General features: G+C 47.7%; 1 protein-coding gene across 2 annotated transcripts in view; it reads right to left on the bottom strand.

Annotated features, from left to right (window-relative positions):
* Window positions 1–594: 594 nt before the first annotated feature.
* LOC141152817 (alveolar macrophage chemotactic factor-like) overlaps window positions 595–18,641 on the bottom strand; it is a 78,143-nt gene continuing 60,096 nt past the window's right edge. Inside the window, exon 4 of one of the 2 annotated variants that reach the window (XM_073637474.1) lies at window positions 595–2,504. In XM_073637474.1, coding sequence (XP_073493575.1) covers window positions 2,486–2,504 — 19 coding nt within the window. In that variant the 3' untranslated portion in view covers window positions 595–2,485. Of the gene's footprint in view, window positions 2,505–6,431; window positions 6,746–18,641 lie in introns of those variants that run through there. The other variant, XM_073637481.1, reaches the window with a different exon arrangement.

Below are 18,641 nucleotides of genomic sequence, written 5' to 3' on the forward strand. Positions count from 1 at the left end.
TGTTTTCTCCCCTACCTTTTTGGAAGATAAAGTTGTCCGCAAGAGAGGATAAGAATTTGCTTGACCTGTTAGTTTTACTTGAGAGAGATTCCCAACAAATGTCTGGATAGTTGAAATCTCCCATGACCACTACGTCATATTTTTTGGAGAACTAGGTCATTTGATACATAAAGAGTTCATCCATATCTTCAGCTTGCCCAGGTGGCCTGTAGTAAATGCCTACAATGGTGTCCTTTCCGTTGTTCTCTCCTTGTATTCTTACCCAAACAGTTTCCACAGAACTCCCAGTCTCTGAAGCTTCAATCTCTGTGCAGATATACGCTTTTCTAACATACAATGCAACACCTCCTCCTCGTTTATCAAGTCTGTTTCTTGCAAATAAGTTGTATCCTTTTAGCCTTTTATTCCAATCATGTGTATCGTCCCACCAAGTTTCAGTGATTCCAATTACATCATTTCCCCTCTTTAACATAAAATATGACACCATTCATACTCATTTTGTGCACAACTAAAATATCACAATTCTATTACTTTAAGAAATATTGTTTAAAATGTCTATTCTAAAAATAAGTAAAAAATAAACAATTTAAAACATTTTCCTTTTGATTCAAAAAATATTTATTTGCAAAATAAATGTAAAAAAAGAGAAGAACAAAGAAATATAAAATGTAATATCTTGCACACAAACTATACATTTAAAATCTTGAAAAACATTCAGGCCCAAATAAATCAGGATTTTCTCGCCAGTCTTGATGAAGGGTGCATGTAGGAGTCAGACGCTCCTGAGTCCTGATTCATTGAGAGGCTCGTACCTCTTAATGAATCTGGAGTGTCTGAAGAGTGTTGTGCGCCATGACAGAAATCTTACTCTAGTCACTGTCTGGAGTATGATTTCTAGCATAAGGAATGCCACACTTCATCATGAATTAGACCAGCTGTGGCATCATGCCCCTGCTACGCCCCAGCTTCGCAAAACTGGCATAAAAAAGTCATAACATTTTTTGCGTAACTACAGGTTTCTCAAAAATTTTGTGACTTTTCAAAGCAATTTAGGCCAAAATGATGGCAAAATTTCTTTGATTTGGGTCCATGGGACTTAATATATTAACCTAGAAAGTCTTAGATAACAGAAGAGGTGCCTCGGAATTGTCAGGCCAGTGGCGCAAAACGTAAAAAATCGAGCACCAGGTGGCTATATAGCAACAGGTACATTTTATGTTAATTGAAAGGGCCAACCAATAAGGCTGCCCATATCTAACATCTAGTACCAATTTAAGGCTGTGTGCCCGCAATGCCTTTTTTAAGCATTTCCGCAGCGGTAAAAACGCTGCAGAAATGCTTAAACGCATGGTAGAAGGCCTGCCATGTCTCCCAATGATAATCCACATGTGCTGTGCACATGTGGAAATTTCCGCTGCGGATTATCATCGCGGAAAAAAACGCAGCACTACCAATTATTTTGCGGAAGTGCTGCGTTTTCGCCGCCATTGACTTGCATTAGATCGCATGGATTACGCATCACTGTATATGTAGATGCGCATTCCATGCGTTCCAATGTGCTTATGGTACCCGGGTCTAGAGGACAGGAGACTCTCCTCTGGACCTGGGTACCATAGAAAACTGTAAAAAAAAGAATAAAATAAAAAATAAATATATACTTACCTGCTGGCGGCCCGCGGTGCGCTCGTCCTCCTCGCATGCCGCCAGTTCGCAATGGACTGAAGGACCTGCGCTGACGTCAGAGTCATGTGACGGGTCACGCGACGCTGACGTCGGCAGGTCCTTCAGTGTAACACGATCTGCCGGCAGCCAGGACGGTGAAGCAAGACTGCGGGGGCCATCGGAAGGTAAGTATAGATTTATTTTTTTATTTTTTAACATTCTTTAAGGTCACACTATATAAATCCATGCCGTTTGCATGGATTTATATAGTGTGACCAAGTTGTCAAGCACTTTCCAAGTGATGCTAAAATCGCTTGGAAAGCGCTTGACAACCCGCATGCGGAAATGCAAGTGAAGAACGCTTCACATCCGCATGTCCCTGGCAGGAAAACGCATGTACAATCCGCATGCGTTTTTTCTGCCAGGGAGATGCAGAAACGCTCAGGAAAAATCCGGAGCATTTCTGCATCGTGGGCACATAGCCTAACTATTATTTCATTTTTCACTAGAAATCCTCTATAAGTAACTTCATAGAACATGTACCAAATGATACAAGTAGCTACAATAATACGATAATATCATATAATGGTAGTACAAGCTGTAAGATAAAGTCATTATATACTTCATAGTTGACATCCGTGTAAAGATTTTATATTTCATAACTTGCAATAGCTGTTTTTGCTCTAAGAAATAAGGGAACTGAATAAAAATCTCATATTTGTACACTGTCCATAGTTCAAAGACTGATACATGCAACGTATCTGAACTCTGGTGACAATGAGGTTTTCATTGCAGGTGCTCGTGTTATTCTTTCATTGCAGCTTTACTTTGTTCTTGATGTTCTGTGAAGGCGATCACAATAGAAGGTGTTATTACTTGTGGGGTATAGAAATATTTTTATGGAATGTACTGTAGATAGAAATGTGAACATATTTTGCATATCAAGCAGGTAATTAAAGAGATTGCCCATTTAAAAAATATTAACTTTTAAAGAAGCTCTAATATTTTTATTTTCAATTTTTATTTATTTCAATAGCGAAGCTAACCCCTTCTCTATCTATGTGTCGGCCATGAAAGAAAAGGGGGCTGGTTTTGCTATTGAAATGAGCCTGTGAGTCAGACTCTTAAGTCCACACGCATGTACACACACATTGTCCTGACACAGGAAACATCTCAAGTGTTGAGCACAGGACTTAGGCCACGGCCCCACTATCAGTATTTGGTCAGTATTCGGTCAGTATTTTTTCTCAGGAGTGGGAGCCAAAACCAGGAGTGGGTGATAAATGCAGAATTGGTGACTTGTTTCTTTTCTCTGATTGTTCCTCACCTGGTTTTGGCTCCCTCTCCTGAGAAAAAAATACTAACCAAATACTGATAGTGGGGCCGTGGCCTTAATGGGAAATCACAGTGACAGCTGAAGATCAGTAAAATGAAAGTATATTTTTAATTTTTATAACAGAATTAGTTTTGTTTTTGTTTTTTTTTTTAAGTGGACGACACCTTTAAGCATTGTGTTCCTTGAATATGAACCTGATGTCTTGCTGAACTAAAAAGCATGTCACTCACATTTAGATTTCCTGCAGAAAAATAAAACCCATATATAGGATAGATATGTGATTACATGCATTGATAACATATTTTTTAGATTACAAAAAAAGACATTTTCAAGTATGGATGAGAAATAAACAATGTTAAAATGTAAGGGGCATGAAAAGACAGGTTTACAGTATATAATTACATAGGCCTTGATTTATCAAAGCTTTTACTCAAGAAAACTGGGGTAAAAAGCTTTGGAAAGTAGCAATGTAAGTTTGCGCAAAAATGTTCCATTTTTGTAGGACGGAAAGGGTTGGGATAGGATGTGTCGAGCCCATCTCATCAACTTCATGATGAGTGGTGGTGTTCCTTACTATTACTAGGCATGAGCGAACATTTCAATGTTTTGTTCGGAAAAGTTCGCCAAACAAATTGATAGTCGCCGAATTTATTCACCGAATGTTCGTCGAACATTTCCAAATCCCATAGGAGTCAATGGGGGGACGACCAAAAAAATGCATAGACAACACCTAAAAACAGGACCAAAAGCTGCCAAAACATCAAATTAGGTGTAGACACCAGGGAAGTGCCATCAATTGACCCAGAGAACAAGTACTATAATTATTATTACTGTGACAGCGACATTTATTCAGTTGCGCTTTACATGTCAAAAGGGATCACCGACTGGTACAACAGGAGAGAGGACCCTGCCTGCGAGGGCGCACTGTCACGGACATGGTTTGTGGAACCACTGTGCCACGGACCCTGAAGAGCCTGGAAAGGCATGACTAAGCGATCACCGGACTGTTCACTATAGCCTCTGATGGTGAGGTTAGACTTGGCTCCCGGTGAACGCCAGGTGCCACTCCTGGACAGACCAGTGGATGCGCAGCAGCTGGACCCAGTAGGACAGACTAGGTGATGCAGCAGGCAGGGTCTGCATCAGGAGTGCAGCAGGCAGGGTCTGCATCAGGAGTGCAGCAAGGACTGGTATGCAACCTTACACAACTTAGACTGCAGAACAGGAAGGTTCCACTACAGCCAACCCAATAGATGGAGACCTAATCAGGATTCCCCACATTTCAAAAAATTTGTGGCAGACACTAGCAATGTCTAATCAATTTTACTACAGTAAAAATAGTGTAAATAAGACCCACACCTCTTCCAGTACAACCTAACCAGGAGTGTTCACATTGCCCTAAATGAGGGCCTAACACCATCGAAGTGGCATCAATTTCACTAGAGTATAAGTATTGCAAAGGAGGCCTAAACCAGTTCCACTACAGCCAACCCAATAGATGGAGACCCAATCAGGATTCTCCACATTTCAAAAAATTAGTGGCAGATACTAGGAATGTCTAATCAATTTCACTACAGTAGAAATAGTGTAAATAAGACCCACACCTCTTCTAGTACAGCCAACTCAGGATATGGAGAGCTAACCAGGAGTGTTCACATTGCTCTAAATGAGGGCCTAACACCACCGAAGTGACATCAATGTCATCAGACTACAAGTAGTTTAATGCAGACCCAAACCTGTCCCACTACAGCCAACCCAATGGATGGAGACACAATCAGAATTCTCCACATTTCCCAAAATTAGGGCCTAAAACCAGCAGCAGCAAGAGCAGGCACAAAAGTCATATCACAGACTGCAATTTCAAGAGATCAATGCAGCTCACTCAAAACGACAACATCGCCTACTCTATACAGTCTGCAATTGGAGTGCAAAAGTCCTTGGAGATCCATGACTTGTTCGTCTTGATGAAAGTTAAGCGGTCTAGACTTTCAGGGGACAGCTAGGTGCGCTTAGCCGTCAAGACACTACCAGCAGCGCTGAAGACACGTTCAGAGAGAATGCTGGCTGCTGGCTATAATAAAACCTCCAAGGCTTGAGAGGCGAGTTCATAGAATCATAGAATGGTAGAGTTGGAGGGGACCTCCTGGGTCATCTAGTCCAACCCCCTGCTCAAAGCAGGATTCACTAAATCATCTCAGACAGATATCTGTCCAGCCTCTGTTTTAAGATGTCCATTGAAGTGGAACTCACCACCTCTCGTGGCAGCCTGTTTCAATCATTGATCACCCTAACTGTCAAAAAGTTTTTTCTAATATCTAATCTGTGTCTCCTCCCATTCAGTTTCATCCCATTTCTTCTAGTCTTTCCTATGCAAATGAGAATAAAGATGATCCTTCTACAATGTGACAGCCCTTGAGATATTTGTAGACAGCTATTAAGTCTCCTCTCAGTCTTCTTTTTTGCAAGCTAAACATTCCCAAATCCTGTAACCGTTCCTCATAGGACATGGTTTGCAGACCGGTCACCATTCTGGTCGCTCTTCTCTGAACTTGCTCCAGTTTGTCGATGTCTTTTTTAAAATGTGGTGCCCAAAACTGGCAGTATTCCAGATGAGGTCTGACCAAAGAGGAGTAAAGTCCGATAATGACTTCACGTGATCTAGACTGTATGCTTCTGTTAATACATCCCAGAATTGTATTTCCCTTTTTTGCTGCTGCATCACACTGTTGACTCATGTTCAGTCTATGATCTATTAGTATACCTAAGTCTTTTTCACATGTACTGTGGCTTAGCTCTATTCCTCCCATTTTGTATATGCTTTTTTCATTTTTATTGCCCAGATGTAGTCCTTTGCATTTTTCCCTGTTAAAAAAACATTCTGTTAGTTACTGCCCACTGCTCCAGTTTATTTAGGTCTGTTTGAATCCTCTCTCTCTCTTCTCTAGTATTAGCTATCCCTCCTAGCTTTGTGTCATCAGCAAATTTAATCAGTTTACCCTCAATTCCTTCATCTAAATCATTGATAAAGATGTTGAACAATACAGGTCCCAGGACAGAGCCCTGTGGTACCCCACTTGAGATATTCATCCAACTGGATGTGAAGCCATTAACGACCACTCTTTGAGTCCGATCACTAAGCCAGTTATGAATTCACCTTGCAGTTGCCTTGTCCATTCCATACTTGGTAATTTTTTCAATAAAGATGGTGTGAGATACTTTGTCAAATGCTTTGCTGAAGTCAAGATATACTATATCTACAGCATTTCCCTGATCCACCCAGTCAGTGATTCTGTCATAGAAGGAAATTAAGTTAGTCTGACATGACTTGTTAATTACAAACCCATGCTGACTCTGGTTAATCACTTTATTCTTATCCAGCTACTTACATAGATGTTGTTTAATAATTTGTTCAAAGATCTTTCCTGGTATAGAAGTCAGACTCACCGGCCTATAGTTCCCTGGGTCCACCTTCTTCCCCTTTTTGAAGATAGGAACAACATTTGCTCTTCTCCAGTCGTCTGGGACTTCTCCTGTTCTCCAAGAATTTTCAAAGATTATGGAGAGTGGTTCTAAAATTTCTTCTACGATCTCCTTCAGTACCCTGGGGTGTAATTCATCTGGACCTGGAGACTTGAACTCATTTATGTTAGCTAAATATTCCCTCACAATCTCTCTGTTTACAGATAACTTGGATTCTTCTATTCCTTTAATAGGACAGTGAAGATCAGTTGATGTTACATTTTCTTTCTGAGAGAAAACAGATGCAAAATAGGAATTAAAAAGTTCTGCCTTCTCAACATCCTTTCTTACCATTTCACCATTTTCATCCTGTAAAAATCCTATAGCATCTTTGACTTTTCTTTTACTTTTGACATACTCCTAAAATCCTTTTTTATTGCTTTTGACATCTCTTGCAAGCCTTAATTCATTGTCAGCTTTAGCTAACCTGATACGTGCCCTGCAGGATCTGCAGACTGCATTATAATCTTCTTTAGATATGCCTCCCTCTTTCCATTTGATAAACATTTCTTTCTTTCTTTTTAGCATGTTTTTAAGTTCTGTGTTCATCCATCCTGGTTTCCTTAAATGCTTCCCATTCTTCCTACTTTTTGGGATTGTTAACGATTGTGTTTTGAGAATCCCATTTTTAAAAATTTCCCATCCTTCCTGGACATTTTTGTCCTTAAGGACATCCAGACATTGGATCCCTCCTATTCTCTTTCTGAGTCGCTTAAAATCTGCGTTTCTGAAATCTAACCTTAAAGTTTGAGTCTTCACATGTCTTCCTCCTCTAGTTATCCAAAATTCTATAATAGCATGATCGCTGCCTTCTAGGGTTCCAGCCACTTTTACATCCTCAACCATTTCCTCCCTGTTTATAAGGATTAGATCCAAAGTAGCAGATCCCCTTGTTTTCTCCCCTACCTTTTTGGAAGATAAAGTTGTCAGCAAGAGAGGATAAGAATTTGCTTGACCTGTTAGCTTTACTTGAGAGAGATTCCCAACAAATGTCTGGATAGTTGAAATCTCCCATGACCACTATGTCATATTGTTTGGAGAACTAGGTCATTTGATACGTAAAGAGTTCATCCATATCTTCAGTTTGCCCAGGTGGCCTGTAGTAAATGCCTACATTGGTGTCCTTTCCATTGTTCTCTCCTTGTATTCTTACCCAAACAGTTTCCACAGAACTCCCAGTCTCTTCTTCAATCTCTGTGCAGATATACGCTTTTCTAACATACAATTGTGGCACCCCAGGGGTCTGGTTTCCACAGTAACAGCAATGTTATGTCTGAGAGCAGGTGGGAGGTCTCTTGGTCAGGGATCCTATGCATGCCACACCTCCTGCCCAGTCCTGGGAGGGGAAGAACTTCCCCTATATAAACCTAGGGCTGAGGCAGGGTTAGGGTAGAGAAGAAGAAGAGACAGAGACGAGAAGCAGATATAGGAAAAGAACATCAGGAGCTCTGTGGGAGCAGTGCTATAAGGAGTCAGGGGCTGGCAGCTGCAGAGCTCGCCCTGACTGAGAAGCTATCACCGGACCCGGAGTCTGAGGCTGTGGGGACTAATCTTTACCCAGTAGCAGAAACCGCCCGGCAGGGGATTTCAGGTCCTCTGGCCAAGAAACCCGAAGGCACGGTCACACGCGTGGGACCAGCACCGCCGTCGTGGAGCGGACGCCACTAGAAGGCCCCGAGTCACCGGCCATACGGGTGAGCACCACACGGTACACTCAGGGACGTGGGCTACTTATACCCGCCTCTAGCAAGGTAGCCAGAAGAGTACAGTCAGTTTGGGAGGCCTACAACTCCGCCTGGCCAGGGGAGATCCCATCTGCTCAAGGACTGACCAGGCCCCGATCGCTAGCCAGTACTCCGGGAGGGTCTATCTTTATCACCAGTAAAGACCCTGAACTACACCGCATCGTCTCTGAGTGATTCCTGCTACCCCCATCATCCACGTCGGCTGCCCTGAGGCCATACCCCTCCCGTTGGGGGTGATACTATCACGCTGCACAATCCTACCACCGGCCTCAGCGGTCTGCCCTGCAGCGGCAGCTCCTTCGCTGCATTCAACGGGTGGCGTAGTCGTCCAACATCTACCGCTAATACAACGCCACTTAGTCTGACTCCCTGGGCACGGACCGGGTCACCGCCACGAGACTACAACCCTCAACAGATCCGGCTCCGAGTAAGCTCCTGCATGCGCAACGCTGTGCGACACAGGCCCAGGGGTGCGTCAACTTTGGCGTAGTCGGCAGGATCTCGTGCCCGCAACCACCGGGTACTGCGTGCCTGAAAAAGACTGTTCAAACTTACCAGTGGTGAAGATTCCCGCCATCCGTGGAGGTTTCCCGCCATCTTCCCGCCATCCGTGGAGTTTTCCCGCCATCCGGCGCCATCTTCTGCCTTCTTCCCGCCATCCGTGGAGTTTTCCCGCCGTTGGACGCCATCTTGAAGACGCCGCGCGGGAAGAAGAGGGGCGTGGACTCCGAAAGCGCGCGAGAACTGAAGCCCCGCCTCACGTCCGGACGTTGCGTAAGGTCCTGGAAGGAGCCCAGCAGACGCCGACGTCACAGGAGCGCGACGGAAGGTCCTCAACCCTGACGATCCACTGCGGAGCCGCGGCCTACGGAAGAGGATCATCGCAAGGTAGGCCACGGTCCACTAGGGGGGAGGAAGATGTCTGATACGGAGGAGAGCTTCACTGCCTCAACCCCCGCCAGCGCCACCGCTGCTGCAGTCATGCCTTTCACCATGCCCTATATCCCGGGAGCGGCCTGGCTACCCCAGTACTCAGGGGAGTCACATACCCTGCATGACTTTAGAGAAAAGCTGGATAGCCTCTTCCAGGTGTATCCCCTCACAGAAGAGCAAAAAGTGAGCATCCTGGTGGCCCAATTAACCGGGGCAGCCCAAAGGGAGGTAAAGTCCTGGCCACCTGGGGGGAGGACTGTTGCAGGGATACTAACCCGGCTGAGGGACACCTTTTGATACCCGCACCTCAGCCGAGATCCAGCTTAGATTCTACGGGTGCAAGCAGCGAGCACACGAGAGTATAAGGGACTATGCCCTGAACCTACAAGAGGCCCTGAGAGCCATTAAGCAGACCGACCCTGACGGCGTGGGAGACTAGGACAGGCTGTTGACTGAACAATTTATAGAGGGTTTATATTGCAATGCCCACCGAACCCAGTTGCGGGCAATGGCCTTACAGGACCCTCATCTGGGATTTGCACAGTTCAAGGACAGAGCCATCCGGGTGCTCCGAGAACCGGCACCAGGTGGCGTTGTGACCCACAGACGCCCCACTACCACTTACCACCAGGAGGCGGCGCCCTTGTCGGCAGGGCCTGTGGGAGCTGATGCGCAGGCTTTGAACAATGACCCGGCTCCAGACCTGCACCATCAGGTCCAAGAGCTAGCTAAAAGCGTTGCCGCGCTAACCCGAACTGTGCAGTCTTTACAGGTTTCCACTCCAGGGAAGATCCAGCTGGCATCCGGACCGGAGGACATCCCGTGGCGTCGACCAAGGAGGACCCCACCGGCCAGAGGAAGACCCAGCGACCGATACAACGAGGACGGACAACCCATCTGCCGCCGCTGCAATCAACCCGGACATATGGCAAGGTACTGTCCTTTAAACTGGCACAACCTGGGGTAGAGGGCCAAACCCCAGGAAAAAGATCATCAGGCCCATCGAACTGGCGCGACAAATATGTGGGAGGACGTCCAGTCTTGCCTGTGGTACTGGATGGCATCCCTATGAGTGCCCTACTGGATACCGGGTCACAGGTTACCACTATCCCGTACGTGCTCTTCAAGCAGTACTGGAATGACTCGGATATCACCCGCTACCCTGACGACGATTTGAGTATCATCGCCAGCAATGGTCAGCCCGTGCCACAGATTGGATTTAAACAGGTGACCATTAAAATCGGTAGAGTTGAACTGGCGGCACAGGGACTGATCATTGTAGACATTGACAAGCACGAGAGTCACCCAAAGATAACTCTAGGAACTAATGTAATTGAAAATTGTCTTGCAGAGGTGATTTTCCTTTTACAGCAGGTTGCCAAGAACGCCAGCTCCGGCCAGCAGCGAGTGCTCCAGAAAGAGATCCGGGCACTGATGCGACGGCAACAGATAGAACTCTCCGGTGGTGAGATTGGTAGCGTAAGAATGTGTGACCCTTTTCCTATTGCCATGCCCCCAAAAAGTGAAATGATGATTTGGTGCCGGGCAGCTATTGGTCTGAGAGGTAGAGATTACCAGGCAATGGTAGAACCAGTTTACTCGGACAGTAGGCCCACCATTTTGACAGCACGGGGGGTGGTCAATGTACGCCATGGGAGGGTGCCCGTTCCCATAAGAAATATCGGGAAGAGGGAAGTGTACCTGCCCCGGTATGCCACGCTAGCCAAATTGTATACCATCAATCAAAATTCCATACAGTCCGTAGAACCCTTGCCTCCATCTTCCCCGGAGGAAAGTAACGGCTCTAAGGAAACAATGGAGGACTGGTGTCAGCAACTACAGTTGGGTACTGACTCCACTCCCTCACACCAGAGACAGGGAGTCTATCGGGTGGTTCAAGAGTACGAGAGAGTGTTTAGTAAACACCCGTTAGACTTCGGGCGAGTCAAGGGGGTAGAACACCACATCCCCACGGGAGACCATCTTCCCATAAAAGAGCGGTATCGACCCGTACCCCCTGCACACTACCAACACGCCAAGGGGATGCTTAGGGACATGAAGGAGGCTGGGGTGATCAGGGATAGCTGTAGCCCCTGGGCAGCTCCACTAGTCTTAGTCAAAAAGAAAGACAACACCATGAGGATGTGTGTAGATTACCGGAAAATCAACCGTATCACACACAAGGATGCGTACCCCTTACCAAGGATAGGAGTCTTTGGCTGCTTTAAGATCTGCTAACTTCTTCTCTACCTTGGATCTCACTAGCGGGTACTGGCAGGTTCCTGTAGCAGAGGCGGACCGGGAGAAGACCGCATTCACCACCCCGATGGGACTTAGCGAGTTCACCTGCATGCCGTTCGGACTCTGTAACGCACCAGGAACCTTTCAACGATTAATGGAGTGCTGTCTGGGCCACAAAAACTTCGAGACGGTCCTGTTGTACCTGGACGATGTCATCGTATATTCCAAGACTTAAGAGGACCACCTGAAACACCTGGCGGAAGTGTTCGAAGCTCTGGCAAACTACGGCCTAAAGGTAAAACCCTCCAAGTGTCACCTCCTAAAACCAAAGGTGCAGTACCTGGGACACGTGGTGAGCGCTGACGGAGTGGCTCCCGACCCTGATAAGATCACCGCAATTAAGGAATGGCCAAGTCCCTCCAGTGTAAAGGAAGTGCGGCAGTTCCTCGGGTTGGTAGGCTATTACCGCAGATTCATCCCCGGTTTCACCAAAGGCAGCTCCTATGCAGGACCTCCTGATAGGCCAGTCCCGGAAGGCCAAGAACCAGAAGCCGCCCTTCAAATGGGAGAAGTTAGAAGAAGAGTCCTTCCGCCAGCTGAAGATGGCCCTCACGGGGGATGATATCCTGGCGTACCCTGATTACAGCCAGCCCTTTATCCTCTACACCGACGCAAGTAACATCGGGCTAGGAGCCGTACTGTCCCAGATCCAGCAGGGGAAAGAACGAGTAATCGCTTACGCCAGTCAAACTGCGACCCACCGAAAGAAACCCTGAGAATTACAGCTCATTTAAGCTAGAGTTCCTGGCAGTGGTGTGGGCAGTCACCGAACGCTTTAAGCACTACCTCGCTTCTTCCCGGTTCACCGTGTACACGGATAACAACCCGTTGACACACCTGGACACGGCAAGACTCGGTGCCCTAGAGCAGAGATGGATGGCCCGTCTGTCCAACTACGAGTTCACAATCAAATACCGGGTAGGACGCTCCAATACCAACGCGGACGCCCTGTCCAGGATGCCAAACCTACTGGACGTAGGAGAAGATCCAGAGGGACTGGAAGAAGTCGAACTCCCCGCGTTCCACAGTCATGGGACTATCCAGTATTCCCATCGGGTAAGGAGTAAGCAAGCCGCTACGTTTAACCCCTTGCCTCACTACAACTGGGAGGAAACGCAAGACAGTGACCCTGCCGTCCGACTGGTGAAGGAGATGCTGACTCGGCCAGAGGCTCGCCTTGACCCAGACGCTCCGGAGGAAGCCAAACAACTGTGGGCTGAGAAGAGTCGACTGTTCCTTTACAAGGGGAAGTTGTGCCGCAGAATGGTTAACTCCCGGACGCATGAACTAATCTGGCAAGTAGTGGTGCCACGAAGAGACGCAGCCATGGTGATGGAGGCATACCACGACGGGGCTGGACACTTCGGATGGAAGAAGCTGGAGTTCCTGCTGCGCGGGCGGTTCCACTGGGTAGGCATGAGGGGAACCATCGAGAGGTGGTGCAGAGACTGTGGCCCGTGCAACCTAAGAAGGAAGGACCGTGCCAGCCAGAAGACCCCCCTTCAGTCCATCGTCACCAAGCAGCCGTTGGAACTGGTAGCCTTGGATCATGTAAAACTGACCCCAAGCAGAAGTGGCTACGTCTACGCGTTAACCATTGTGGATCATTACTCCCGGTTCTTGGTTGTCGTCCCCGTTAAGGACTTAACAGCTCAAACAGCAGCTAGAGCCTTCCAGCAGCACTTCTGCCGTCCACACGGGTACCCGGACCAAGTGCTGACGGACCAGGGACCTGCCTTTGAAGCGGAGGTCTTCCAGGAATTCTGCAATCTGTATGGCTGCCGGAAGATAAGGACGACACCCTATCATCCGCAAACTAATGGACTTTGTGAGAAAATGAACCAGGTGGTAATGGATCTTCTGAAAACGTTGCCGCTGGAAGAACGCAGTCTGTGGCCTGAGAAGCTGCCCGACCTGGTGGACCTATACAACTACATCCCTGTAGGTTCCACCAACTGTACCCCGGCTTACCTAATGAGGGCAAGGCCTGGTAAGCTACCTGTTGACCTGGAGATGGGAGTCCTGACACCCGAGGACACTTCACCGGAAGCAGACTGCGACACAGAGAGGCAGCAGCAGTACCGGAAAGTACAGGAGAGCGTGGAGCGAAGTCTCTGTCTCGATAGGGAAAGACAAGAGAAAACTTACAACCAGTATGCTCCCGCTGTTCCCCTGGTACCCGGAGAGCAGGTCCTGAAGAGGAAGAGACGGCTCCACAAGTTGGACGACCAGTGGGAGAAGGACCCGTACACCGTACTGCCCTCAAGCCACGACAACCCAAAGGTTTGTACCATCAGTAAAGACGGAGGGGAAACCACAGCCATTGTATCCCGGGATCACCTGAAGAAGTGTCCCGAACAGCTACGGAACCCAGAAGGAGAGCAAGAAGACCCTCGACCCGTAGAGGAAAGGGAAGATATGGTTAGTACTGTGCTCGGAGACTTCCCTCGGTCCTGGACTCAAGTCAATGGTGCAGTTGTGGTACCCGTCCTCACGTTCCTCCAACCAGCATCCCAAGTGCCTACGGAGCAACAGGTAGAGCTGGAAGAGCAGCCGGTCCAGGAGGCAGCAGACTCCACACACGCAGAACAGGAGGATCAACCCTCTGCTCATAGTGAGCCTGCCGTACCCCTAGTGAGCCAAAGAGCCCGTAGACAGCTGCCCAGTTTACCCTTGACAGCTCCTACACCCTGTAGTTCAGGGCCAGACAGTCAGCTCCGTAGGTCCACTAGGGCCACTAGAGGCCAGTTACCCGCACGTTGGAGGATTTGAAGTGTTTAAATTGTTTTATTTGTGGTCACCTGTCTGTTACTTGTAAATAATTATGTGTTTCTAGTTATTTTTAGGAGTCCTTGGTGGATTTACCGGGAATCCTTGTACAATTGGTTGGAGCGTAACCTAGGAATGGACTAAAGACTGTTAAGGACTCGGGGCAGGACAGACCCCTACCTGGTTACGTCTCCCTGTTTTGGTGAAATGGACACCTTGCTTTTCTTCAAAACTGCACCCGGTTGTGGACACGCCGTAACCATCTTTGTGTTTTTCTTATTGTATTATTATTGTTATACCTTGTTATGTTTTTCTAAAAATATGTTTAGTCCCGGAGTACTAAATTTCACTAGGGGGGAATGTGGCACCCCAGGGGTCTGGTTTCCACAGTAACAGCAATGTTATGTCTGAGAGCAGGTGGGAGGTCTCTTGGTCAGGGATCCTATGCATGCCACACCTCCTGCCCAGTCCTGGGAGGGGAAGAACTTCCCCTATATAAACCTAGGGCTGAGGCAGGGTTAGGGTAGAGAAGAAGAAGAGACAGAGAAGAGAAGCAGATATAGGAAAAGAACATCAGGAGCTCTGTGGGAGCAGTGCTATAAGGAGTCAGGGGCTGGCAGCTGCAGAGCTCGCCCTGACTGAGAAGCTATCACCGGACCCGGAGTCCGAGGCTGTGGGGACTAATCTTTACCCAGCAGCAGAAACCGCCCGGCAGGGGATTTCAGGTCCTCTGGCCAAGAAACCCGAAGGCACGGTCACACGCGTGGGACCAGCACCGCCGTCGTGGAGCGGACGCCACTAGAAGGCCCCGAGTCACCGGCCATACGGGTGAGCACCACACGGTACACTCAGGGACGTGGGCTACTTATACCCGCCTCTAGCAAGGTAGCCAGAAGAGTACAGTCAGTTTGGGAGGCCTACAACTCCGCCTGGCCAGGGGAGATCCCATCTGCTCAAGGACTGACCAGGCCCCGATCGCTAGCCAGTACTCCGGGAGGGTCTATCTTTATCACCAGTAAAGACTCTGAACTACACCGCATCGTCTGAGTGATTCCTGCTACCCCCATCATCCACGTCGGCTGCCCTGAGGCCATACCCCTCCCGTTGGGGGTGATACTATCACGCTGCACAATCCTACCACTGGCCTCAGCGGTCTGCCCTGCAGCGGCAGCTCCTTCGCTGCATTCAACGGGTGGCGTAGTCGTCCAACATCTACCGCTAATACAACGCCACTTAGTCTGACTCCCTGGGCACGGACCGGGTCACCGCCACGAGACTACAACCCTCAACAGATCCGGCTCCGGGTAAGCTCCTGCATGCGCAACGCTGTGCGACACAGGCCCAGGGGTGCGTCACAATGCAACACCTCTTCCTCGTTTATCAAGTCTGTTTCTTGCAAATAAGTTGTATCCTTTTAGCCTTGTATTCCAATCATGTGTATCGTCCCACCAAGTTTCAGTGATTCCAATGACATCATATTCCTTTTCCTGCGTTAGTAGTTCCAATTCTCCTTGTTTGTTGCCCATGCTTTGTGCATTTGTATAAAAACATTTTAGTTTGTGATTGGTTTCTCTTCCTCCCATATTTTTATTTACATTTTTTTGCCTTTGTTCTTCCTTTCCACTCCCAGTAGCAGAGATCTCAATAGTATTTGTCAGCTGTATATCTTTTTCTGGCCTTTTGCTTCCCTTCCCACATTGTTCTAGTTTAAAGCTCTCCTGATGAGTGTAGCAAGGTGACTTCCAAATACATATTTTCCAGTCTTCGTAATGTGCACCCCATCTCTAGCAAGTAGTCCATCATATAGGTAATTCATTCCGTGATCCAGAAATCCAAATCCTTGTTGACGGCACCATCGACGTAGCCAGTTGTTCACCTGTAGAATCTTATTCCACCTCATTGTTCCATGGCCATCCACTGGGAGGATGGATGAGAAGACCACCTGCGCTCCCAATTCTTTCATTTTCTTGCCTAAGTCTTCAATGTCACTGCAGATGGTTTCCAGGTCCTTTCTTGCAGTCTCATTTGTCCCCACATGTATTAGCAGGAATGAGTAGTGATCTGTAGGTCTGAAGAGTCTTGATATCCTGTCAGACACATCTTTAAAATTTTTGCTCCTGGAAGACAGCACATTTCTCTTGAGGTTATGTCTGGTCTGCAGATAGTTGCCTCAGTTCTTTTCAACAGGGAATCCCCCATGACCACCACTCTCCCTTTTTTTCTTCACAACATTTTTCTTTCTCCATCCAGGAGGATTCTGAGAGCTTACAAGGTTATTCATTGTGGGCAAAGTCTTATCTTGCTGTATTTCTTCATGGTTCTCCTGTGTGAGAGCCTGGTACTTGTTCCTGAGCAGTATAGGTGCTGACTGCCTCTCAATCCTCCTGCTTCTCTGGGTCACATGCTTCCATTCCTCTGTTTCGTCAGGTGCAGTTCGAATTTCTTCTCTTTCTATATCATGAAGAGATAATTCTGCTCTAAGAACTCTTCACCTTCCTTAATGATTTTCAGGCCATTCATCCATTCTTTAAGACCAAAATGTAAAAGGGTTAAAATCCTCCCTGATGGTATTCATATTAAGCTCTAGATACTACTCCACCATCCTCTCCAGTCGTTCACCACATGTCAGACTTGTACTTTGTTGTGCTGGTGCACGAGCTGGTGCAAAAAATGTTTGAACGGACTCCCCGAAATTGCTTCTGCCGCTTACTTTGCTGCTGCTAATGTTTTGGCGTTGACTAACTGATGTGCCGGAGGTTGAAAGACTACAGCTGCGATGCACACTGTGTGCCTCACTGTTATCTTGGGGAAAACCTCTATTATGGTTGCTTAAAAGCTTGTTTCGATACTCCAACATAAGCGGGTCCCTTTCCAGGGCAGGAAGCATCTGGCAACATTGACTCTTATAACGTGGATCTAACAGAGTGGCAACCCAGTAGTCAGCATTTATTTTGATTTCTAACTATATGGGGATCATGGTGCATCAAGAAGAACTCATATGTCGGGCTCTTCCAGGAGGTCCAAAGCCAGGCTGAATTGTTGGCTGCGTAACACCGATGCTTGTTTCCTCCGTCCCTCCTGCCAACCACATTCAAACGAGAGGGGATGATTATCCTCTTCATCATCTGACAGCTGCTTGCCCATCACATCTTCTTTCTCCATTAGTTCCTCGGCTCTTGCACCTTCAGTAACAGTTTGCCTGTTACTGATCGCTGTAATCCACCGTCACCTGGCATCTGCTTGTGTAACGACAGTCTGGAAATTTGAGACATTGGTATCACTTCCGCATCCTCCTCTTCTTCTGTGTCCACCACCTCCTGCCGCCGGTTATTCAAAGTTTGCTCTAGCATGTATATGACTGGAATAGTGATGCCGATGACTGCATAGTCAGCGCTAACCATATTAGTAGCCATTTCAAAACCGTGCAAAAGCTCGTTGCTGCTGGCACAGTCGCTGCAACATGTGCAGAGTGGAATTCCACTGTGTCGGCACATCACAGATCAACCTGTTAACTGGCACGGACAAAGACCTCTGTATTGATGCAAGTCCATGACATGAGGGGTGCGAACGGCGGAAGTGAGCACACAGCTTCTGTACTTTGTGAAGCAGCTCATCCAGGCCAGGATATAGTGGCGAAGAAATCGCTGTACCACCAGGTTGAGGACGTGAGCCATGGAAGGCATGTGTCTGTTTGTCTTGGCCTAGGGCCGCTAACAGGTTCGCACCTTTATTGCACACGGCCTTCCCTGGCTCTAGGTTCAGCAGAGACGGCCATTGCTCAAACTGAGCCTGGAGAGCTGCCCACAACTCTTCACCTGTATGACTGCGACCTCCAAGGCATATTAATTTGAAGACTGCTTGATTACGATGAGCCCTGACTGCGCAGTACGGAAGTGGTGTGTATTCACTCCGCACCCTTGGAACGTGTGTCACGTTAAGGCAGAAGTTGAGTATGCAGGTGGAGGCCCTATGGGAGGTGGAGGACGCAGAAGCAGCGGAGGAAGTGGGAAATACAGAGGTTTCTTCTGCAAGCCTTGGGGATTCCAAGATTTGTGGAGCAGCCCCTTCCCCACCTGCCCCCACAGCCACCCAAAGTCACCCAGTGCCCAGTCAGCGAGATGTAGCGCCCTTGGCCATGCTTACTTGTCCAAGTGTCTGTGGTGAAATGCACCCTGGCACACGTAGATTTAGACAAGGAACGGGTGATGTTACTGCGACATGCTGGTGTAGCGCAGGCACAGCTTTCTTAGAGAAGTAATGGCGACTGGGCAACTGGTACTGGGGGACTACGACGGCCATCAGTTTTCGGAAACCGTCTGTATCTACCAGGCGGAAAGTCAGCATTTCCATGGCCAACAGATTGGAAATGGTGGAGT

This window comes from Phyllobates terribilis, unplaced genomic scaffold, assembly GCF_046119375.1.
Source record: "Phyllobates terribilis strain yellow unplaced genomic scaffold, ASM4611937v1 Scaffold_1__5_contigs__length_1240528914, whole genome shotgun sequence".
Lineage (NCBI taxonomy): Eukaryota > Metazoa > Chordata > Amphibia > Anura > Dendrobatidae > Phyllobates > Phyllobates terribilis.